We start from the raw sequence: 26,234 nt of genomic DNA on the forward strand, positions 1-26,234 counted from the left end.
TTTCAAACATAGAACCAATTAAATATACAAATGAACTTTTGGATCACAAACAAAAAAATCATATTCCAAAATTGATAACCATTTTCCTTATAAATCATGATTATTCGCACGTATATATCTAATCATATTTAAATATTTAAATAACAATGAAATAAATTACATATCTTTATCCAAGAATTCAAAAAACAATTCAAACATAGGACCAATATACAAATGAACTTTTTAATCTAAACAAAAACAATCATATCCCAAAATTGTTAACTATTTTCCGTCTTAAATCATTCTGCATGATTATTTACATCTAATCATTTAGAAATGATTTAAATAGTAATCAAATAAATGACATATCCTTATCCGATAATCAATAGAATATGGTACTCGTATGTCAAGTAAAAATAAAAATAGGCTAACCGACCTTCCGGAGAACGAAAATCAAAGTCCTTGATCCGACCTTCATCTAAAAGAGTTGAATGTTGCTCGTCTTCCGGCCTGCCCGACGACATTCCAAGACAACTCATACCCAGGACCGTTCGTTCCTCTTCTACTTCTTCTTCTTCTTCTTTTCTTTTTCCTTTTTCTCTTCCTCCTTTTCCTCCTCCTACTGTGTTTCCTGTTTCTAATACTTTTATCATTTCGTTCAACAACTAGGAGGACAATCGTTAGTTCCATTTCACGTCATACAGTACAGAAAACAACAACAACAACACGTTAATTAAGTATTTTTTTTTGTTTAATTAATTCAACTAACTTTAATGTTAGGATTTTTATTATTATTATTATTTCTTATTTTTTTCTTCTTCTTCTTCTTCTTCTTTTTCTTTTTTCTTGGAAATTATATAGGCAATAAAACTTCTCTAACAGGTCATTGAACATTTTAACTTTAAAAAGGTTTATTATTATTGGATCGATATTGGTTAACTCAATAAAGCGTTCCTTCCTATCTTCAATAAAGTTATATAATATTGTGTAACACTTTGTTCAAAAGAAAAGAAAAATAACTAAAGGAAAACGGTAATTGATTTTTTTGTTTCTTTTTTTCTTTTTTAAACGATTAAATCAGCGTTAGATTTACAATTGTTGTTGCAATTTTCTAGTTGATTCATCTTCCATTAATCAATACGAATATATATATATAAAATAAAACTAGTGTGTGTTTATATCTATCCAAAGGAAAGCAATTAATTAAAAACGTTGCACGACTATTAAAAGGAATGATTACCCAAAGTTTTGTATCCTATTAAAATTAGCATACAACTAGCATGCGTCACCTTGTACGATGAATACTGTTCTGTATGATACACCCACGTTTGAAATATTTATATGTATACGTGTATATATGTGTGCACGTACATATATAATAATAGAAGCTTATGTTATGCAAATTATCATTCAATACTGCTACCAAAGTATTTTCTTTTTTTTATTTTTAAACATCGTCATCGCAACGATTTCCATGTTCTAGTTAAAAAATATTACCAAACAATTTTTAACGATCGCATCATTATTTATATTCGCGTTACAAAAATTAAAAAATAATGATTATAATAATAATAATAATAATTAAACAAAAAATATGTATATATATATGTTTTTCTTTTTAATCTTTTTCTACAAAATATTAAAACTAGTCAAAATATTGTATATCGAATAAGTTGATCGTATGAATAAACTTGTACGTTGCATTTTTTTTTAACGAAAAACGATGAATGAGAATCACTGCTTTTAAAGGACCACGATCAACAAACAACGTTCATTATCTCTCACGTACCATGCGCGTAATAGCTTGTCGTTTAGTATGAAAATATTCAATCGATTAAGGTATTTTAAATACCCAAAGGCACGATTTTGATCAATTGTTAATTCAGTATAGTTCGATAAACTTTAAACTACTTGATGATACTTATGATGATCGATGTATCGATCAATCAATCAATCGATTCTTCCTCATAAATAATCCTGACCAATAATTCGATCTTTTTTTTTTTATTATTTCCTACCGTTTATAAATTTATATTGTTAGAAATTAATTCGTTAATTTAATCCTCGAGATGATTTATTATCAACACGTGCTAACTTCGATCAAAAGTTTTCAATGATTGCGTCAATTCGGAGAAATAAAATATTAGTACGAATAAATGTGAATGCATTAAAGAGTAATCGTAATTGATTGATTGATTTATTTGTCAAATAAATTCACTAGCAACGTGTTTTATATTTTCGTACTATTTCTCTTTTGATTTTTTAGTTGTTTTTTTTTAAATCAAGGAATGAGTACCACACCCACTACCACCATTTCCTTCCCCAACTTTATTTTAAACATTCTGAAAATTAATCTTACGAATTTTTCCGATTGAAGAATATATATTAATATTAAATCGAGTATAAATTTTAATGCAAAAGTCAAACAATTCTTTTGTTTCTTTTCGAAGAAATTGCTAAGATGCACAATTTACAGCATTGCATTCTCTGACATTTTTTAAACCTTTGCAGATCAATTTATGACTCGACAAAGTATTCTACGCGTAGACAAAAGAGTGTACTTTAATTTAATACAAGTTTTATTAAAATCTATTCACTTTTAATATAAAAATTATTTACTAAAAGTTTTCATAGAAATTGCAAAGATGCACAATTTACAGCATTGCATTCTCTGACATTTTCTGAACTTTACATGCTAAATTTATAACTCGATATGGTGTTCTACGCGTAGACAAAAGAGTGTACTTTAATTTAATATAAAAATCATTAAAATCCATTTGCTAAAAGTATAAAAAATATTTACCAAAACTTTTCAAAGAAATTGCAAAGATGCACAATTTACAGCATTGCAATCTCTGATATTTCTTTGAAAAGTTTTTGGGGGGAAGGGTTGCGTATGGCTGTGTGTGTGTCTGTGCCCGAGAATTTATTCTTTTCCTACGTTGTTTAAATAGTAATTTGTTATTCTATAGAATATCAAAGTATTATGTTCGATGCCTAGGAAAAACTGAAAGAAATTTTCAACTTTGTCTGAAGGTTCTTTGCATTCATAGTAATGCCAAAGAATTACTAGCAATGACTGATTTCCAGCTTTGACTTTAACATATATATATAGAAATAGATATGTGCTTACCAAAGAGGTCGATGCACCATACTTGCAATTTCGAGAGGAGTGATTAAAGCATATTAAGCAAGATTCTAACCATCGAAGTGTTAAATTATCTCCATAATTCGATGAGCACGTTAATTAGGTCAACCGATTAACATCGTCATCAAACTTCTACTCGTTTTCATGTTTTCTCCTTAACCAGCATACATCAGATGAGAGGGTACTCTCATACTATTTGTTTCTGTTTAATTTCAAAGATACAATCCTAAAATTAACGTAATTTTAAAAGTTTATATGAAAAAAATACTTTGATTTCGAATTTATAATCAAGTTCTTCATTTTTCATACTTTTAATACTTTTAATGTTTTTGATGCTTTATACATTTGATAAATACAAACAATATGATTTTAGATCAAGGATAATACACAATGTATACATTTTAATAAGTTAATATTTTTTTTGTAGATGTAATTTGAAATGAATGATTTGTAAGTTATAACAAAACAAAAATACAAACCCTCCTTTTGGAACATCCTGTATATTTTTTTCCCCCCTTCTTGATTATTGTAACAAGAACATAAGGAAAATAAGATTACTGTGTAGTTTCAATAAGTACCAAAGAATTCTTATTTTTCTTCTCTGCAATAAGAAAAGAAAGAAGTAGAAAGAGGGATGGGATGGGGTAGGGTAGGGGTTGAGGGTATGGAGAAACAAGAAAAAGAAAGAAATACGATGACGAGGTAGGATTTTATGATAAAAGATCGATGAAGTAGAGCAAATACGAGGTCAGACGACGAGTCCGATAGTTTAGTTTAAATTACCCTATCTTTCGCAGAAGTTGAAAGCGGAAAGAACCGTAAAGGGGTAGGGGGAATGACTTTTCAACTTCTTCTTTTTCTTTTTCTTCCTTCTATTTCTTCGTCTTCTTATTATTATTCTTTCTCTTTTTTCCAATACTCAGAAATATCCTATAATCTAAGAAACGACGAGGACCATCATCAAATTATTAAATTTAATTCTTCTGAACAAACTCGCAAAAAGACATTTCTATTATATTTTTACAAAATATTGTTATACTTTTTGGCTAAGAGCCTTGACAACTTTTTATACATTTCTTAAGAATCTCTTGACCAATAGAATTCCTTTAATACATTCCTTAATAATTTCTCTTGACCAATAGAATTCCTTTAATACATTCTTTAATAATATCTTGGCAAATAGAATTTCATTAATGTAAAATCATATCATTCATACATTCGTACCTTAATATGAATATCTCACTAATGTATTGGAAATATTAACAATTTATATTAATAAAAATTAAATTTGACACGATTATCGTTAAAAAAATAAAAAACAAAAGATAATAATATATTTATATATGTATAAAATAATGCAATGTAGCAAAATATAATTTATACAACGGTGTCCCAATTATTTTCCCCGTACAATTTTCACCAACATTATTTAATATTTCTTTTCTTATATTTACTTATAAAATAGACTGAAATAAAATATTGTGAAAAGTAATTAAGAGATACTCTCTATTATTATTATTATTATTATTATTATTATTATTACATATATTAAATGTATATTGGTATATTTAATTTTTGTTATATTCGTTTGAAAAAAAAATTATTCATTCGCGTAATTGACTTAATTCTAAAATATATAATAAGAAAGAGAGAGAGAGAGAGACACACACACATACACACAGGTTAGATTTATAATGGCTTCGCAAATCGGGCCAATCGATGATCCAGACTAACTCATAATCCAATTACGTCGACTCTAGTCAGCTCAAATACGTCGGGATATACATTTGTAGAAAACTAGACACGTGACGTTCATCCTCGACCTTTCAAATTCATTTCCTTTGATTATTTCATTAGAAATGAAATTGACATAAATCATTTTAAATTCTCTCTCCCCCCCCACCCCACCCCTCTTCCCATTCGTATGTTTCCACGTTTCGTTATAAATCAAATATTACGATAAGGTTAAAATCAAATCTATATTAATGGCAAAGATTTGTAATCAAAATTAATTACAAAAACGTTCAAGTAATTTTAAAAAAAAAATCCATATAATTCTTTTTCTTCTTCTTATTTTCTAACTTTTGTTTTATTTGGTTATTCCTGAACATAGAAAACCTTTCCTAATTTCTTCCAATTTCGTCTACTCAGGGATCTTTTTGATGCCAGTTAAAATACCAGCTGCCTGTTTGATGTCATCTACCCATTTTAGTTATGATCTGTCTTTTACTTCTCTTATGTTAGTCTCCCTCGGAGATGTCGAATGTAAAAATTTGTCTTTACCATCGTTTTCATCTTTCTACCTCACAACGTGTCCTAACCATTGCAATTTCAATCCAATTATTTTTCTGACGATGTCTCTGATCTTTGTTTTCTTTCGGATATCTTCATTTGTAATTGAGAATCTTTGTATTATTTTCAATTTATTATTATTATTATTATTATTCTTTACTGTTAGGGCTGTTATCTTAAGCCAGGGCTTCTTAAACTTTTGTCATTCACGACCCCATTTATGATTGCGGGTTTCTTGACGACCCCATACAAATATTACTGCTGTCGGTGGAGATAGCTCAAAACCTTCAACAAATGCACGTGTCTAGACGCTGCAAGTCCACTGTATTCCGCCAACTCTAGTGATGTTATAAAATGGTATATATAAATATTTGACATTAAAATCTCTCGCGACCCCATTTGGGGTCGCGACCCATAGTTTAAGAAGCCCTGCCTTAAGCCAATGTCAATGATTATGTCAAATTAAATCTAAATTAATGAAAATAATTTAAATAATAATTTGAAATATTGTTGTTTACCCTTTTGTGTTTTCAGTTGAGAGAGGAATTTCTCAATTTAGATTAGGATGTCACACCACAGCGACGATAACATGCTCATAGCAACGTCAGATTCATTCTGGGAGCCGGGAAATTACAAGAGAACGACCAAAAGGATCGAGGACGGTCACAAACTTTGCGATAGTCTAATAGCATTGGTTCAGGAAAGAGCAGAAATCGAAAAAAGTTACGCAAAAGCGTTGAAAAATTGGTCGAAAAATTGGAACGACAAGATTGAAAAGGGTCCAGAGTATGGAACTACGGAAGCTGCGTGGAAGGGTGTTCTGGTCGAGTCTGACAGGTTGTGTGACCTTCATCTTAGGGTTAAGGAAAACCTTTGCAACGATATCATTCAACAAGTGAAGACATGGCAAAAGGATACCTATCACAAGGTAAAAACAATATTAATAATACAATCAGTCATTCTTTTTTTCTTTCTCGATCAAAATTCAGGACTGGTTCTAGGTTTAAAAATAAAATACCTAAAGTACAATGACCTAGGGACATAAAACAAAATTATTAATTGTTAAATAATATTAATAACCCCTTAAACAAAATTCCTGCAATAATAACTTTGATGTAATATATTAATCAACCGTGTCCCATAAAAATTGTATTGCGAGTATCGTTACTCGTTTATGGTATTTCTATATCGCCTACTAAATTTCCCCCTTCCCTTCCCTTTCCTCCCCGACCTTTATCAAGCATCATATTATTTTAATAAAAATAACAAATAAAACGAAACTGATAACAAAACTATGATAAAAAAAGATGCAACGTGTAATCCTCGAACCGGTTCTGTATAACAACAAAATAATTTTTAAAAAATGTCTCTTATACCTATGGAAATTGTTTTTTTTTTCTTAACGTCAATGATAATTTGGGATTAACGATCCAATTAAAAAAAGAAATAAAAAGAAGGAAAAGGGGGTAACAAAAGCTACAATTGATTTATTTTCATGTAGGTATGCGTTATTATTCGTAATATCTCGCCGATGTTGTATTGCAGTCGATGATGACCCTCAAAGAGCGGAAGGAAATGGAAGACGCGTTTAAAAAAGCCCAAAAACCATGGGCTAAACTATTACAAAAAGTCGAGAAAGCCAAAGCTGAATATCACAACAGCTGCAAAACTGAACGAACTGCAGCTAACATGGAGAGGAATGCTTCCGCTGATAGTTCTCTTTCACCAGACCAGGTAATTTGTTCTTACGATTATGTTCGTCCTTGTCTATTCTTCTTTTATTTTTTATTTTTTTCTTCTTTTTTTTTATTTTTTTTTTCTATATTCGCGTCACGATCAACTCTATTCACAAAGAACGCGTTATCTATTGTAGTTGAGTCATTACATACACACACATATATATAACTTACATATATATATGTATATATAAATACATTTAATCATTACTTTTTCTTCGACGTCTAATGTACAAGTGTGATTCACCTAAACTGTGCCACACAAATTATATTTCTAAACTATTTGTAATATAACAAAAATATTTAATATAATAATTGTGTAATATCTTAAAAGGGTTACAAGATTTAGTAATCATTAATTTTCTGCTATCTTGTTTTCTTTATTTCTTTTTTTTTTATATTCTTTTTATCGAGATAGGAAGAGAATAACCTTGAAAGAGTATTAAACTTGGAGTATAAAATTAAAAAAAAATCTATTAGAATGTATAGAAATGTAATTTACTTTTAATATATTCTGTTTTTAATTGCCAGTTTCAAATTTGACCTTCCTCAACCTCATTTTAATAAAATATTTCTTAGTGATCTTCATATCTGAATAAAAAAAAAAGCAAAATGAAATAGAATAAAATTAATTATTCCTTCCTTTGTGTGTCGATAACCCTCGATAATATTTTTGTTTTAGAAAAACATTATTTTTCCTTCGTCTAACAAATAATTAAGAAATCATTTCAATTGCATACTTGAGAATGAATCATTTTGTATATTAAACGTCATCTTGATCATGCCTGTTCATTTTTTAAAAGGATCAAAGAATCTAGACCATTGATAAAATAATCTTCCTCCCATTGATATCGTTTAATTATTTTATTTGCGATATTACTCGCGTAATACGAAGGTAAAAAATATTCAAGGAATAATAATTGATGTAGATAATCGTACATTTATTTTACGACCAGGAGGAGAGTACCCGCATTGAAATAATGAATACACGATAAACCAGTTGTTAAATGAACAAAAAAATTAATTAAAGAAAAGAAAGAAAAAAAAAGAAAAATACGTACGATAAAATAATTGTCTACAACAATTTGAAATCAAATTCGATAGACAATATTTATATAGCGATTTTTATATTAATATTATTATTTTATTATTTATATATATAGAAAAAAAAAACACCCCATTGCACCGATTCGATGCCAATTGTAGATTATTTTTCGAATTTAACAAGGGGAGAGCTAAGTTTCATGTTTTTAGGCTCAAAACTTTTCAACCCACCCATCTATTAGTTTCTTCGATTAAATTGTTAAACATTTATTTTTTTTTTCATCTAAAACGAGCTAAAAAAATATAATAACGTGTAACGTGAAACATCTCTTTTCGTTTTCTTTAAAACTCATAAGTATTAGGGTGTCTTACTACTCGAGCACAATAATCACTCTTATGTAGAATTGAAAAAAAAAAAAAAAGATATGGGTTTTCTATTAACTTGGCTCGTCCCCTTGTAAAATATATTTTTAATAAAATATCTTAATAAAAATGTTTATCTCATGATTACAATAAAGATCGTTCAAATCGAATTAATATTTTATATAGAAAATTATGTTTTTTTTTTTTTTTTTTTTTTTTTTTTTTGTTTTCTTCTATTTTCACGTGTATACGAGTGTGTGTCTACATTGGCTAGCGTGCATCACTATTATGCACATGTGAATATATGTATATTACAAGTAGTCTCGATTGTTTTTCTCTTTAGCAATAATTATTTTCAGATGGCCCGAGGCTCTGAAAACGTATGTTAACAAATCCTATATTAACAGAGTTGCATGCGTCACTATTTTATTGTCTTTTATTCGATATTTGCAATCGTTCAATCTCTATTTCTAATTGTTATAAACAATATCTTTTAAGTATTAAAATGCGATGAGTGTTGTGCCTCAATCCTTTCTATTTCGATTTAGAGAAATAATTTCTAAAAATCATTTCTTTTTACCAAAGAAAAGTAGATATTTTATAGCAAAATATATTGTATTTTAATTAATTACGTTGAGCATGCACGCGCAAGAAAGAAAAATAAAAACCCAAAAAGAAAAAGAAAATCCATCACACCGTACTAGCATTGACAACTATAATTATGCGTTTCTTTAGATTTTATTATTTCATTTTTAAGAAAAAGAAATAAAACATTTGTTACTCGTGCTCACTTCACGATTGTGTTAACGATTTGGAATAGGTCGGAAAATAAATTAGGAAAGTGATTAGACACTTTGAAAAAATTAGCTAACAACGTTTTTAGATGACTGAGTGTGGATGTGGTGATGCATGGGGCCTCAGAATACGAGAGTGCCTTAGGAATTCTAAAATAGGGGACGTTCAGCTTGTATGTATATGATGTTGCATGCGGCATGATTATTAATTCATGTTTTTCTTGTTTTTTTCTCTCTCTCTCTTCCTCCCTCTATCGCCCTCTCTCTCTCTCTCTCTGTCTCTCTCATTACAGAAAGCTCTGCTGGTAAGCAATATCGATTATCAAAATACCTTTTTACCCTTGTATTATTCGCTTGGTTAGATTCCTCATTGAGATATTCGAATATCTTCTTTAATATCTATCTATAGAAATATATTTTAATATCTAATCGAATCCGAGGAATGTATTGCGGTATACACATTAAAGAAAAACGTTTATTATTTTATCCCTTTTTTGTATTTATTTATTTTGTATTTTTTTTTTCTTTGGTTTATTTGCACCCCCCATTACAACTAAAAAAAAAACCCATACCTTTCTAATAACATTTAAATAAATTCGATGATCCTTTTTCAATTTATATATTTTTCTCTTTATATTTTATTTTATATTCACTTATCTATTAGCTCGTAAAAGGCTCTGTTCACTTTTAATTCTAATTAATTTTTTCTGTAATTGCACAAATTATGCACATATTTAATAAACGTAATAGTTGGAGTAATGAGTATCGGTAATATTTATATTAATATCACTGTTTTAATATTAAGTTAGTAAATTTATGGTATATACATATATATACAGGGTGTCCTGTAACTGATGGTATAAACACGGGGTAACCAATTTTATTTTATATATATGTTACCGTCATAGCCGGAAATCCGCCATTGTTGATAATTCCTCAACATTCTCATCAATGCAAAGAGCCTTCAAACAAAGTCGGAAATTGAAAAATTCATCCAATTTTTCCTAGGCATCAGAATACATTCTCTTTGTTTCTATGAGTCACGATTACAATACTAACAATAAAAATTTATTAAAAATGTAGAATCTCTCAAATTTGTTCATATAAAGCTTTGTGTTTTTTTTTTTGTGGTTGGGAGACAAATAAGTTTGATAAATTGTCAAGTACCCGTGTCTTTTACCACTTGCTTGCTTTCACCACTAATTACAAGACACCCTGTATATTATATTATACTACGAGCGATAATGTATTATCCTTAGATTTCGCTAGCACTCGTAATAGTTCGAACTTTAGAGATTCACTGATAAACTTTCTAAGTTGATAACTCCCAAAGGCATTATTTTTACAGCTTTGTTTACGATGCGAAAATAAATTAGAAGGTAAAGAATTGCAGCAACGCACGCACGCACACACACACACACAGACTACGTAAAAATTAATTTTATTTTTAGATACGTATATATTTTATTTTATTCGCGATATATATATAAACGTATATTATAACATTATTTATCAATGTGTGTGTTCATCAACATGCGTTAGTTTCTGCTAAGTAATCTTTACCTTCAATTTATCTCCAAAGCTATAAAACCGTGTTATCGTTACATTACACAGTTAAAAAAAAAAGAAACATAATATTTATTATTATTTTGATACAGGTAAAGAAAATGCAAGACAGAGTCCAGAAGACGAAAGAAGAAGTACAAAAGGCAAAAGAAAAATACGAAGCCGCTCTTCAAGAAATAAATCAATATAATCCTAAATACATGGAGGATATGTCACAAGTTTTTGATAAATGTCAAGAAATGGAGGCCCAACGACTTCAATTCTTCAAAGAAGTTCTTTTTGGTATTCACAAGTGCCTCAATATATCCCAGGATCCAGTGTAAGTATACTTCATTGTTATATTTTCTTCTTTTCATCTTTTTTTTTTTATTTTTCTTTTTCTTTTTTTAGTTATTTCAATCTCATTTGGTTTGTTTGTTTTTTAGGCTTCCACAAATTTATGAAGAATTTTACCATACGATTAATAACGCCGATCACGAAAAGGATCTTAAATGGTGGTCTAATAATCATGGCATAAACATGGCTATGAATTGGCCACAATTTGAGGTAATTTATTGATTAAAATGTATATCAATTAAAAAAAAAAAAAAAAAAAAAAAAAAAAAACAAACCAAACACTAATGCATGCAAATTTCTGCTCGTAATTGGAAATCTGCCATTAGAGAACGCATAGCCGTAGCGTGGGTTTTAAATATATATGTGTATATATATATATATATATATATGATAAATAATATATATGATAAATATATATATATACACATCACTCCTATTACTCTTCTTTATACATATGATCGTTTATTTTATAACATGTCGATTTTTATTATTCCTAATTTATATTTTTCATTAACGATTGAATGAGCATTTGTCGACAAAAGAATTTGTTTACGATCCATGTCTATTACCTATTTTTTTTATTTCTCTCTCTCTCTCTCTCTCTAATGATAAATGTTAAATAAATTGATCTCGAATTGAATTTTTCTTCTTCTTGAAAAAAAAAAAAAATTAAGAAAATAGGGCATAGATTAAAATAACAATATTGCTCTCGATAAACGTCTAACGACCTATCATCGTTTCATTTTATGAATGTTGTAATAATCGTATATCAATTTATGTGTCGACATATGAAATTGAAATTACGCTATTGAAATACGCTTATGTCAAATTCTTTTGCAAGCTTAAAAAATTAATAATTTTTATGTTATTTTCGTTTGAATATTACACCCTTCTTTTTTTTTTAATTTTTTAATTTTTAAATTTTCTTAATCATCAACCAGCTTTAAAAAAATAAACAATAAACGCTGCAACGTTGTAATCAATTATATTTACATATGTGTCTTTCAACAATACTTATATATATATAAAAAATCTCATGCTTGTTGATGATTACAGATATATTATTATTATTATCATTTTTTTTTACTTTTGTTTTTGGTTTTTTAAACTAATATTTGTGTCGTTAAAAGCTTAGTACCTGTTCCTATAGATGCATACAATTTCATTGATGTTAAAGGTCAATAACGTTGAGAGAGTAACTTCGTACTTTGATAAAGCCCATCGAACTATAATCAGATCAAAAAAAGTTTCTTCGTACGTTCATAGAATTGTACATATATTCGATCAATTAACACAATGTCGTCTGGTGACACTAAGTTTGTGTCGCCTGAAAACTATTGAACAAATGCTGATAAGACCTCTTTGATGTCATATTCAAAACTATCGAAAAAAAATGCTAATATCGGATGAAAAAATCTTGATCATTAGATACAAATGTCAAAGTATTAATAGAAACTAAAATAACAAGTATCAAAATTGTTTCTATCATATCAACATTTAATTAATAACTATGGTTTTGTTATAATATATAGAACTTTTTCTTTACATTATTATTTATTTCCATTTTTTTTTAATTCTAATTTCTCATGCACTTAATGCATTTTAATTATCTCTTTCTGTCTTTAAAATAAACTCAAGGATTCGCATTATTTATTGATATGAAAATCTTACGATTGTAATTACCATGTTGAGATAAATTAAATGTATACGTACAATTCAATGAAATGTATAATAAAAGAAACAAAACTTTTACGACTGACTATAATAAATATAATATTTCTATCGGTCGATATCTAATTTATCAAATCTTACATTAGCTACACGATGAAGAGATCTTTTAAGCTTAGATAGAAAACCCCCATAAAGACTTTCCGGAATGCATGCATGTGATTGTTTGGGCGTTGCTATTATTATGCAGGACTACACAGAGGAATTCCGTGACATCACCAAGGGTTCGAAGTCAAAGGAGGCACTTCCAGCTGGATCCATCACTCTCATCAATCAACGACCGGTCGGCGAGGATCTGCATGTAAAGTTTTGTTTAAGTTTACATGAGAACCCTAGCGTTTTACCATCTTTGTTGTTAACTGTTACGAGATATCTACAAATATATATATATATGCGTAGTATCTAACATAGTACATGCACATTTAAAACCTCGCCTTTAACGGAGGAATGAAAGCAAATTCGGAGACACGAAATCTTTCACAAATTGTACTTATGTAAAAGAAAAAAAGAAAGAAAACACATATACACACACAAATTGCAAGTTATAAAAGGTGGATGGCAATGGTGCATGAGCTCTCTCACCAATAATTAAGCTTTATTTATAATTTCCTCTTTTTATAGCTTATTTGTTCGCTAATTTCATTCACTAATTGTAAGTGTTATTAACTATTATAATATACGCTTCACGCTTACTCACTAAATAATTTTTTATTCAAATTGATCGCACAGGTACACGTATTAAATATTATCTTGATGTAGAAATGATTGTAATATAAACAGATTTAATATCCTAAACTTTTTTCAAGTTTAAGTTTAATTATTCAAAGGGGAATCTGTACTAAAGTCATCTCTAACTTTATATATTTTTATACACTTTGCTTTAATTATTTACTATATTATAAGATATTTATTCATTTTCAATTAATATCGTCAATTCTCTTATATATTTATATATAATATTATTGCATACTTCTATATATATACATGTTACATAACTTTAGATAAGAAAACATTTTCTTAAATATATGCATTTTGTATTATTATTGGGCTGCAATCATAACTCCAAATCATTCTAACATCTTTGTTACACATTGTACAGATCAAATTTTCAAAACCAATATCTATGTAAATATACATTTATCACTTGAGCTATATATATAAATATGAATGAAATAAGATTATTCGATACATGCTAAATACTTGGTCATACGCACAAATACACGTATACATAAGCAAATGTTTTTATATATTATTGGAGGCACAATTACATTATATATATACGCTAAGTATCAATATAAATATATAAATTTAAATTTGATTTATTTTGATTTCTTTCTCAATCTAGGAATTCCCTCCAGTCAATCATAAATCAAAGTCAAAATCTGCTGGTCGTGTTATATCAACGGATGGACTTCACAATGATAATAAAACAGATACTATTAATTCGAGCAAACAATCATCGGAAAAAATTAATCACGAAAGTAGTGGCGTTAATAGAAGTTCTACAATTACGTAAGAGTTTATATTAATTATTAATATAATATATAATTAATGTTTATATAGAGTGTACACGTTACAAATAACATTAAAAAATTATAATTATTTAATTAGAATATTATATATTTATTGATTTAATTTTTAGGAATGGTACTAATAATACAAAGCAGGAATCTAATCCATTCGAGGAAGAGGAATGGGACGAGGATGGTGGTGAACCATTAGTAGACAGTGGAGAACCAGGAGTTCCGGTTAAAGCTTTGTATAATTACGAAGGTGCAGAAGCTGACGAACTTAGTTTTAAACAAGGTATATATTGTATGTTATATTATCAGCAAATTATTAATTACATTCATTTAAGATTATTAACATTTCATTATTAATATTAAATAGCTTTGCTATATATTTATTTTATATTTTACTTTATTTTTTGTTTTTTTACAAACCTTAAACAAATTTTACATTCAACGTTTTTTTATTAATTAAAGGTGATGTATTTGAAAAATTGGAAGACGAAGACGAGCAGGGATGGTGTAAAGGAAGGAAAGACGGTAGAGTCGGTCTTTATCCTGCAAATTACGTAGAATTATTATCTCAATAGTTTATGCAAATTATTGAAATTTTCTAAACAAAATTCCTTTCCTGGTTACTTAAAGAGTAAAAATTTATTAAAAAAAAGAAAAAAAAAAGAACAAAATCTAGTTATCTCTTATTGTTTTTATTATTCTTCGATGATGTAACGTCGTTAAAAAAAAGTTTATTTTTGTTAGGAAAAAGAAATTTTACACTATTTTGTTCGTGTGTGACACGATGGTATATATACATATACATATATATATATATATATGGTTTGCGTAAACTGAAAAATTTCACAATTAACTGTGAATATAAAATTAAAAAAAAAATGAAAGAAAAAAAAGGAACAGTCGCACGTGACTGTTTTTTTCTGTTTTTTATATCAAAGATAGTTAAATGAAAATATATGAGTTCTTTGGATAAAAGATCTCAGAAGAAAAGAAAGAGAGAAAGAAAATAATAAGAAGAGAAACAACAACCAACAACATCTTCTGATTGCAGTTAATCAATTTTTTTGTTTAGATAGATTATAAGTTAGTAAAATTCATTATTAGTATTAACAATTAAAATAATACGAATAACATGTATGCAAATCTTCTTAGATCTTCGAGTAATGATGTACAGTCCATTCATTTTGTAACACGCTATTATTGTTACAATTAAGAAGAATCTTTTTGGCTGAAGACAATTTTTATTTAATTTATTGTTATTAAAAAAAAAAAAAAAAAACAAAAAGAAAAGCGTACCTTTGAAACCTTACACTTATCTATATGGTGTCATTGTACATAATAGAGTTAAGAACTTAGTAATATTTCAAGTTATTAGGTAAAATGTCACAGTGTATATGCGACACAAGGTATATGTTAGGATACTCTAAAAATATACTTAAATTAAATAAAAAAAAAAATATATATATATACATACATACATACTAAATAACAAAAAAATTCGGGACCCAAGAATATTCTTTTGTTATTCAAATATTATTTAAAACACAAAAGTCAATGACTAGCATTGTTCTACTTAAAATATGTATTGGTCATTAAGTTGTTTTTTTTTTTTGCATAAATTTGTAAGCATTTAAATATCAAACCTTTAACATATACATATACACACTTTCATATATACATATATGATATGCTTTGTACATATATAATATGTCTTTTTATATACAAAATAATAAGACTAGAATATTATTTTCAAAGTATTCTTTTTTTTTCTTCTCTCTTCTACTTCTTAAAATATAAATTGTGTATATTCCTTATTTAAAAATATACGATTTCATGAAAATATATTATTTCATATTTCGCGTTAACGTGTTTTCATCCAAAAATTGAAACGTAAGCACAAGCGAAGTGAATTATAACATATGTGTCCTTGATTGTAAAATATAAATAATACTATAAGTTATTTGACATTATATAACGCATCATTAAAGGACCAATGTGTTAGATACACTATTGTAATGCATTTTTCTTTTTTAAAAATCATTATTAGGCGTTTACGTTTGACAATTTCATTGGAATATTTTATAAACGTTAACAAAAAGAAAAAAGTGGAAAAAAAAATAAAAATAATTTTCATAAAATACACAAAAGCCATGTATTATAATTTATTAAGTTATGATGGAAAACATTTTCTTCAAAATATTTCAAAATACGTGTAGAAAATAGATTTCGATTAAAATTATGTATTTTAATTTATAAAAATTCATAATTAACAGGTAATAATCAGAAGATATACGACGTATGTTATAATAAAAGAAAAAATAAAAGTTAATTATAAATAAAATCATGCGTGTCCTTGTACACAATATTTATGTAAATAAAGTAGAATATAGTAAGGTTTTCAATTCAGCCTACGACTGATTATTATAATCAATTACTTTTTAATCCTTTAAAAAAATCATGTCTATATGAAGAATATCCGAAAAACTTCATAAATTGTTATGTAGAATTTACCTTCTGTATAAAAATTTACTATGTATATCTAATAAATGTCCTATGTATAAAATATATACTATATTTTTAATAACGCTGTTATTTTAGGGTAAATAATTGTATAAAAAAATGCACGCGCAAATTCTACATCATTGCCTGTATTAATTTTTCCAAATTTTCTTTTTTCTTTTTTTCTTTATTATTATATTTTCCAGTATTAATATCAACGGATTTATATTAAATAGCAATTAAAAAAATATAGTATACAACCCTTTTTGTTTTTTCTTCTTTCCTTCCTTTGTAATTATTTAATTATTTACAAAATATGTTTAATTTACATTGCATATAATTAATTATAGGTAGTCATATTTATAAGAAAAAATTTGAGCTGTATTTTAAAACTATTATATCCAGATAAAATGATTACATTTGTTTGTATAGATATTAATTTAAAATATTAGTTTTAAATGTGTTATCCAAAAAAATGTGTTTATTTAAAAATAAATGAATATTTAACTTTTATATTTTATTTTATAAACATGACCACATATTTATTTTTGCTTTTAATAATAACAACTTTAGTTTTAAAAATCAAAACGTAAGTTTTACTATGCATATATATTTACAGAAACTCTTTACGTACAAATATTAGATGTACTAAAATCTAAAATTCATATATATATTTATATTTTATTTTAATAGTACAAAAGTACTATAAGTTATATATTCTAATATATCACTTAAATTCTATGTTCTTTGAATTATATTGATATGACATAAATTATTCCCTCAAATTTAAAGAAACTAGATCCCAAAGTGAGACTTTATTAAATCAAAAATATATGTATATATATATATATATATATATATATTATAAAACATGTACATGAAAATTAAATAACTATATTGATCATATACTTAACAGATATTTAAAATAAAATAATCGTAAATATGTGAATGTATGCATATATATGCGATTCTCCTGTATTGTATGTTTCCTTAATTTCTTAACCATTTATACTAACAATAATTTTCATTACATAATCTTACATAAAAAAGAAAACCCACGTAACTTTTTAATCTTATGTCATTACATTAGATTAACATTAATATATAACAATTATTATTATATCAAAAGTAAAGTTGTGGTATATTTATATCAGTGAGTTGCAACATGTTGTTGTAAATCTAGAAGCGTTGGAAATGGTTTTTCACATAATTGACATACATGCGCATTGCTATTATGTACATCCAAATGTTCGGACAATTCTTCTTCAGCTTCAAATAATTCATCACAGATCATACATTGATATTCATATGCCTTCATTCCTTGCTTCTCCCATTCTTCTATTGCAGATTCTTCTGCGTGTCCTTGCATATGTATTTCTAATAATATTTCTGAATTAAATGTTTCTGAACATTGTGCACATTGATGAGATGATTCTTTTGCTTTATCATTCTCAGTTCCTATCGTAATAAGATTAGGATTGTCGTCTTCGTCATCAAAAAGATGTTTTTCTACGTGTACCCCAAGTGCATCTTCCGATTCCATGGAATCGCCACAAATCGCACATTGGTATTGTTCTTTTCCTGTACTATGTTCATCTTCACTCATCTCTTCGCAATGTTTTTGTAAATGATCTTTCAGTACCTCCTCGTCTGTAAAAAGTTTATCACATACAAAACAAGTATAGGTATTTTTAGGTTTCTCAATACCTTTCATTCCATCTAATTTTGCGCCCTTAGAAATAATTATACTTTCTAATGCAGTATTTTCTACTGTTTTCATATTAGTACCTACAATTGATTTTTTCATTTGATCCTTAACTGCAGTACCAAGCATTGAAGTGTTTCGATTACTTGTATCTGACAATTTTTTAGAATCAACTTTAGCTATATTATCAATATTAAATTCGGATTTATCGTGACTTTCTAAATGATGCGCTAATAACTTTTCTGTTCTAAATACAAAATTACATACATAACATTTATGTAATTGCTTCGTTGAACGACATACGTGTGATTTTACAAATCTAGCCTCTACAATTTCGTGACATCTTTTACAACGCATCATTTTATGTTTGCTGGGTCGTGAAATAGTATTGTCCACTTTATGCAATTTCATATGTACCTCGATCTCCGAACGGTCATTGAAAAATAAATTACATACACCGCAAACGTGTTTTGCATTTATCATCGAGTTGGTATTCGTTGAATTCCTACGATTTTCTATACTTTGTCGAAATGAAGTTGTAGATTTTTTGGCAACGGGTGTTGATGTTATTAAGATATTATGTTCTGAAATTTTCTGAACTGATTGTTTCTTCAACTCTAGTTCTTTTTTAGCAGATGACGAATATACTTTCGGATTAGGCGATAACTTATGCGAAATAATTTCTTCCGATTCATTGGAATCTGAATCCATAGTAGATGTATTGTAATCATTGTATTTTTTAGATGGCACTCTTTTTCTTTTATGATGTAAAATTTCAAAAGGATTATTCATTCTGTTTATAGGTTTTTGCTTATCGAGAACGTGTAAATTATTAATTTTATGAAATTTACTTTCCTCTATAAAATCTAAAACCTTTAATACAACAGAAGGTTGAAATTTCTCTGATACCATTGCTGATTTAACAAATTCTGCCGAAACGGTTCTGGATTGGCTATTAGGAAATTCAAATGATTTAAATGAGCCTTCACTATTTTTCTTTATCGTTTTTTCAATAATATTTTTTAATTTTTGATCTAATGCTTGATAAGATGAGCTATAGAATTTTTGTAATTCTTCATTGTTTAAATCGTTGCTATTTAATCCAAACAATCTATATTTTACTTTTGTTTCAATAAAGTCAGCTAATTCGTACTGAATTTGTTTAAGAATTTCTAATTCTTTTCCCTCCACTTCTATGTTCAAACATTTTTCAATAAACTTTTTATCATTAGAATCATTTGTCGTTGGATGAATCCTACGTAACTGTACAGCATCAATGATATCTGTATTTTTTTCTTGACTATTTTCATCTATATTTAAAGTTTTGGATTCTTTAGGTAAATTATTTAAATGCATTTTGTTATTGTATTCCGGTTTAGTCAATTCCAATGTCATTGTTACGATATATTTCGCATCACCGACTTCTAATTCAGATTTCACTGAATGCGGTAAAAATTCGTCCTGGTCGTTATTTGATTGAACCTTTTTGATAGATTCATCTGTAATATCGCACTCCTGGATAAAAATAGAAGAATTGTCTTTTTCCACATTTTGTAGAAATGATTTATTTGTCATTTTTTCTTGCATATTATCTCGCTTCGTAGATGGACTTTTAGTCTCACTGGACACAGCATCACTATTGACCGCTGTTTGAGATCTTGTTCTTCTAGAATCTGAATCTGTATCTATACTAATGTTGTCGCTATCGTGGTTAACATCATATTTACTACTTATATTACTTTCTAAATTTTTTAGTACTTTGACTAATCGTTTTTGTCTCTCAGCTTCTTTATCCGCATTTGTTTTAGCTCTTGCTTTCTGTACAGGTGATAATTGATCATCAGAAATAGAATCAGTATCTGAGGCACGTTCCCCTGTTGCTGCTAAAAGAGCTTTTTTTCTTGCTACCCAACGTTTGGTAGAAGCTTTTCTTCTCTCCGTCGTTCTACCTTTCTTACCACTCAAAGATTTAACTCTCATTGGTACTAAAGTTGGTTTTACTTGAGTATTCCCTTCATTTTCATTAGTTCCTTCAAATTTATCCTTACCGATATTGTCATTAGTCTTTTGAGATGAATCTTTCGAAGATGCAGGCTCATCCTCTGATATATACATTTCTTTCAATATACTCTGATCTGCCACGCAATCTACGCTTGCAAATTCCAATGGTATTAATGGAGGAACTTCTGATTTTAACTTTTTCTGAAAAATATTATTAGAAAACAAAATACATTTTAAAGAATATTAATAAAATTAACTTCTTGCACTATAACATATGAGACTCATGATACGCTTTACAATCCAAATATGAGAACACGAGCTCTATTCATAGTGAATCTTATAGGCCAAACATAAGAAGCACAGAGCTCTGCACATTATAACATAGCGCAATTTCTTAAAATTATTAAATTAATATTAAATTTATACCTTGTCATTAGAATCAGATAAAATGTCATCGCTACTCAGCTCCAATTCTGCAAGTTTTCTTTTATATTGCGATACCTAAAATATATTAATTTTATTCTAGAAACTATATTTATACTTCTTACAACAATAAGTAAATAATTGGTAATGAAATAATATAAAAAAATAAAATACAATACTTCAAGACCTTAACGTAAATCATCTAATCAAACAAATAAAATATAATCCATTCAAGGAACACATTTGTTAACAGAAAATTAATTCTTAAACGTGAGCAATAATACGAATTGATAATTTGAATTAAACATATTCAAACGTACTGTATTATCAGATACTTCGGATAATTCCAAATGATTCAACAACAATTCATTAGACTGTATAAATTGTTCTCTAAATTCATTCCACATATTCAATTTGTATAAGCAATGATAACAGAGGACACTGGGCAAACCTTTTTCATCTTTAATCTGAAAAAAATATAAAAAAACGATGAGTCAATTGATAGCTAATAGAAAGAGGAAATATAATAAGAAGAAGACGAATGTAAAGATAAAATAATGAAATATTATAAACAACTTACATCAATGGAGGTACACTTGCTAAGATCCTTGATTTGCAATTGCAGACCATCATCGAATAAATTACTCATACAATCATGCTCCTCTAAACAAAAACGACACCTCCTGTGCAGATTAGATAATTTTCGTTTCCTTAGCATTTTGTAATTTGACACTAGTCAAATATTTAAAAAGAATATATTAATGCGTTTCCAGATTAAACGGTGCTCCACTAACTTGAAGTATGCACTGAATGCGATGTGGCGGGTGTGCAAGCATTGGAAAGCTTGATAACACTATCGATAAAGTTAACCTACTTCACTTCACACATTGTTTTTTGAAAATAAATCCACACGCACCGTATTTATCTTACACAATTTTTTAATGACAAGCTTAGATAAGTATAATTATTTTTTTTACATTTTTATTACGTAATTGATTTAATATTAAATCATCAATCAACTAATTATATAATAATCTGATTAGATGTTTACGTAGCTGCGATCTACCGATGATATAATTTTAACACCATTAATACGAGATTGAATCGTATGAATTAATACGTGTACAACTTTAAATCGGTATTTAAGTAATAATAGTAACTCTTAAGAAAAATATATCCTAGTTATTTCATTGATTCTATAATGTTAAAATAGAATATAATTGTAATATTATATTTTCATCGTAATATTAGAATATAGATTTTAAATGGCGAATATATCGATATCGAAATATAATCGAATCAAAATAAATAAATCGAAAGAACTATCGATTAATATTCTCGTTAACCCAATTTCGACTTTTGTATTGTCATACGTACGTTTTCTAGTAAGTTCTATGCAAATTCCCTTACCCGGCGTTTGTAATAGACGACGAGACTTACGAAAAATTGTTTTCCTCGAAAATCTATCTTTTATATTAGATATATAATTAAATCTCTGTGAAAGAATTTGACAGTATATAACAAATTATTTCATCAAAACAATTATATAATGTGAGTATAATTTTATTTCAATTATATTTCAATCTTTTGTCTCATTGAATCATTATAATTTATGTTAATGTATTTTCATTTAAAAAAATGCAGTGTAATTATTATTTCATATTCATACCAAATAAAATACACATTTAAAAAAAAAATCTACTTTTACTTCTATTTTCATTTAAAAAAAAAAAAAAAATTTCATTTCATTTTGTAAATTTAATATTTAAATTAAATTTTCTATATCTCATATTTAATTTTTTTTTTACTAATATTTTACATACTGATATTTATAAATTATTTAACAATAAGATACGTGAGTGTTACTTTCATTTTGTAAATTTATTTCCCACATTTCATATTTAAAAACGTGACAAATGCAAGATACCGTTCTTGATTATAGTACAATTCTCTTAGTTATTCAAAAGAGAAAATCATGAAATTTTAAGAGAAGGAATATATGTTATACGATGCAATTAATTATTATTGCTGACGAAGATGGGATTGTCGTAATTTTAAAAAAAAGGGTTAGAAAACAATTATGTGTATAAGAAAATGTGTACAAAATGTAGTGGCCAAAAAAAGATATCTTCGTAATATGCTAGTTCGCGAATTGAGCTCTCTCTAAATTTGAATTTATTCAAAGTCACGATCTGTTTGTTAACATTTTACTTACATAAGTGTATAATTTTCATTGTATATAATTAAATCGAATTAGTGATTATTATATTAAATTAGAAAGAAAGTATTTAATAACATTACCGTTTTATTTATTTATTTATTAGATTTTAAGTTAATATATGTTTATAATTATTAATATAATATATTTATAATATTTTTTTAGCATGGTTGCGATGGATATTTCACCTGCCAAAAATGGTGGTATTCTTAAAGAAATAATAAAAGAAGGTGTTGGCGATGAGCTTCCAGTAGTAGGAGGCTCAGTAACAGTGCATTATACTGGAACTTTGTTAGATGGAACTAAATTTGACTCAAGCAAAGACCGTAACGCACCATTCAAATTTAATTTGGGTATGTCCGATGTTATTGCAGCTTGGGATATAGGTGTAGCTACGATGAAAAAAGGTGAAGTTGCAATGCTAACATGTGCTCCTGAGTATGCGTATGGAAAGACCGGTAGTCCCCCAAAAATTCCTCCCAATGCAACACTTAATTTTGAGGTAAAGAAAACATGTTTTTACGCTATATAAATGTATGAAAATATATTTAAAAAAAATAAAATAACGATAAATATAGTATATTTAATTAATTAATAAATTTTATATTGATTGTCAGATCGAAATGATCGATTGGACAGAAGAGGATTTAAGCCCTGATAAAGATGGAAGCATTACAAGAGTTCAAATTACTCCAGGAAAAGATCATTCGAATCCTCGTGATGGTTCTTTAGTAAACAGTATGTATGATCTCTAAATACTTCATTATATTTATGTATCAAAATAACAAAAAATTTATAACTAATTTTTCTTTAACAGTACACTTGACTGGAAAGTATAACGACGAAGTCTTTGAAGATAGAGATGTACAATTTTGTCTTGGAGAAGGAGAAAAAGATGGAATTGTAGAGGGTGTAGAAAAAGCACTTGAAAGTTTCAAAAGTGGAGAAAAATCTAAACTTAAAATAAAAAGTAAATATGCATTTAAGTCGGAAGGTAAACCCAAATTTAATATTCCACCAAAGGCAACTGTGGAGTATATCGTAGAATTGAAAAGCTTTGAAAAGGTAATAATCTTCTTGATAAAATATTATGAAGAATTTTCTATAGTTTATTTTTGATTCTAATTATATTAATGATTTAATTGATATAGGCCGTAAGAAGTTGGAATTTAAATGGATCACAAAAAATAGAACAGGCAAAAATTTCGAAAGATAAAGGAACTAATTACTTCAAAGATGGAAGATATAATTTAGCTATCAAAATGTACAAAAAGGCCTTGGATTTCTTATCCTACGACAAAGAATTTGAAAACGAACTTAAATCGGAAAGCCAAAGTCTACTTTTATCGACGCATTTGAATATTGCATTGTGTTATTTAAAAACTGATCAAAACTTAGAATGCAAAGATGCGTGTGTAGAAGCTTTGAAGATAGATCCACAAAATGAAAAAGCATATTTCAGAAGAGGACAAGCCTATCTTGCGTTAACATTGCCTGATATAGCTATTGAAAACTTTGAAGAAGTATTAAAAATAGAACCAAAAAATGTAGCTGCTACCAAACAAATAATTATTTGTAATAATTTGATTAGAAAAGAAATACTGAAAGAAAAGAAACTTTATGCAAATATGTTCGAAAAATTTGCGCAACAAGACAGACAGGTTTGTGAAAAATAATAATAATATTAATATTGATATAATAATAATGATTTGTCAACTGCATTCTCTATAAAATTAATTTTTAAATATTGTATTTATTTTTAAGCATTTGTATTTTTATTGTCTCAATATTTATGTTTAATTGAACAATACAATTTAATAATAAATATTTTTTTCTTTTTTTTTATTTATTTATACTCCGTCCCTTTCGGGTTTGGAGGGCTTTCGATACAACTTTAAAAATAAATATCTATATGTTAGTAGCAACAATAATAGAAATTTTTGTAACTCAACTTTCATCGTTAAAATTGATCACAAATGTTCTAATTATTATTCATTTTGTTATTTTTGACTATACACTATTAGTAATGTCGCAGAAAGAAGAGGAGAAGCTGCGACAACAACCAGATGTTATGCGTGGAGTTCTTGGCGAATGGGGACAAGAAGAAAGACCTGGTGGAAGAGATGCAACAGCTTTTGAAAAAGAAAACCCTAATATTCTAATGCTTAACGCTAATGGCACCGATGAATTTCAAAATATGTAAATAGTTTTTATTGTTTAGTACATTATCATCCTGTTGCCAAATTCTATTATTCGATATTAAATGGTGCCTTTAAATAGCACTGAATTGATAAAAAGAGAGGTCATGAAAACTTTATATGATTCTTTAATCTATTTGATATGTATAATATATACCCAGTTAATTACATATTTTATTTTTTAATATAGTGTTTTGTTTCAAATGAATATATACATTTGAAAATTTTGGAAATACACAGCATTAATTGAGCAGAAATGTTTTATATCAAGTATCATCCATTTTCAATACGAATATTTGACATATTCATTAATAAAACAGTATCTGAAAAAGAGTATTATAAGTTATAATTACATTTTTTTACCACCTATCGAATTTAAAATATAAAATGATTAACCTATAAAAATATTGTTTACTTTTTATTTATAGGTTATAATTCAGTATTAAAAGCTCCATACGACCTTGGAAACACCGAATATTTAAAAAATCTACAATTGTAGGGGTCATTAGGACCATGATCGTTCAAAAATTAATCGTTCACATTTAGATTTAAAGTATAAAATAAGATCTAAAAAAAAAATGAAATGTTTAGGCCAATCATAAATCAAATTGAAATGAAATAAAAGTATACGATTACGTTGATTCGTCTGTTTTCAACTATAAATGGAAACATCGACTGTTA

General features: G+C 27.4%; 3 protein-coding genes and 1 long non-coding RNA gene across 9 annotated transcripts in view; 2 read left to right on the forward strand and 2 right to left on the reverse strand.

Moving 5' to 3' along the window:
* The window catches only part of LOC106784448 (protein kinase C and casein kinase substrate in neurons protein 3), a 55,575-nt gene extending 40,423 nt beyond the window's left edge, over positions 1 to 15,152 (forward strand). Inside the window, exons 2-11 of one of the 5 annotated variants that reach the window (XM_014743988.1) lie at positions 5,954 to 6,347; positions 6,965 to 7,153; positions 8,922 to 8,942; positions 9,446 to 9,529; positions 11,015 to 11,241; positions 11,348 to 11,468; positions 13,177 to 13,287; positions 14,332 to 14,498; positions 14,629 to 14,792; positions 14,972 to 15,152. In XM_014743988.1, coding sequence (XP_014599474.1) covers positions 5,985 to 6,347; positions 6,965 to 7,153; positions 8,922 to 8,942; positions 9,446 to 9,529; positions 11,015 to 11,241; positions 11,348 to 11,468; positions 13,177 to 13,287; positions 14,332 to 14,498; positions 14,629 to 14,792; positions 14,972 to 15,084 — 1,560 coding nt within the window. In that variant the 5' untranslated portion in view covers positions 5,954 to 5,984 and the 3' untranslated portion in view covers positions 15,085 to 15,152. The remainder of the gene's footprint in view (positions 1 to 5,953; positions 6,348 to 6,964; positions 7,154 to 8,921; positions 8,943 to 9,445; positions 9,530 to 11,014; positions 11,242 to 11,347; positions 11,469 to 13,176; positions 13,288 to 14,331; positions 14,499 to 14,628; positions 14,793 to 14,971) is intronic. The other 4 variants (XM_014743991.1, XM_014743989.1, XM_014743992.1 and 1 more) reach the window with 4 other exon arrangements.
* A 2,721-nt stretch (positions 15,153 to 17,873) lies between these two features.
* On the reverse strand, positions 17,874 to 21,943 carry LOC106784465. Its single transcript, XM_014744022.1, has 4 exons — positions 21,718 to 21,943; positions 21,458 to 21,604; positions 21,141 to 21,215; positions 17,874 to 20,915 (listed from the first exon to the last, which is right to left on the reverse strand). Exons 1-4 carry the CDS (start codon positions 21,853 to 21,855, stop codon positions 18,159 to 18,161), a joined length of 3,117 nt encoding a protein of 1,038 aa, XP_014599508.1. The 5' UTR covers positions 21,856 to 21,943; the 3' UTR covers positions 17,874 to 18,158.
* Positions 21,944 to 22,471: 528 nt separating this feature from the next.
* Positions 22,472 to 25,889, forward strand: LOC106784455 (peptidyl-prolyl cis-trans isomerase FKBP4). 2 transcript variants are annotated; one of them, XM_014744002.1, is made up of 6 exons: positions 22,472 to 22,688; positions 23,521 to 23,857; positions 23,973 to 24,093; positions 24,173 to 24,420; positions 24,507 to 25,016; positions 25,380 to 25,889. In XM_014744002.1, the coding sequence occupies exons 2-6, from the start codon at positions 23,522 to 23,524 to the stop codon at positions 25,380 to 25,382; spliced, it is 1,218 nt and encodes a 405-aa protein (XP_014599488.1). In that variant the 5' UTR covers positions 22,472 to 22,688; position 23,521; the 3' UTR covers positions 25,383 to 25,889. The 2 variants fall into 2 exon arrangements, with proteins under 2 accessions (XP_014599488.1, XP_014599487.1); XM_014744001.1 differs by having other exon boundaries at positions 25,391 to 25,889.
* LOC106784458 lies at positions 25,793 to 26,233 on the reverse strand. Its single transcript, XR_001381420.1, has 3 exons — positions 26,190 to 26,233; positions 25,969 to 26,120; positions 25,793 to 25,876 (listed from the first exon to the last, which is right to left on the reverse strand). It is a non-coding gene; the product is annotated as an uncharacterized LOC106784458 (long non-coding RNA).
* Between the last annotated feature and the right edge of the window lies 1 nt (position 26,234).

The sequence above is a fragment of the Polistes canadensis genome, unplaced genomic scaffold (genome assembly GCF_001313835.1).
Source record: "Polistes canadensis isolate GaletaPanama2010 unplaced genomic scaffold, ASM131383v1 scaffold_35, whole genome shotgun sequence".
In the NCBI taxonomy this organism is placed as follows: domain Eukaryota; kingdom Metazoa; phylum Arthropoda; class Insecta; order Hymenoptera; family Vespidae; genus Polistes; species Polistes canadensis.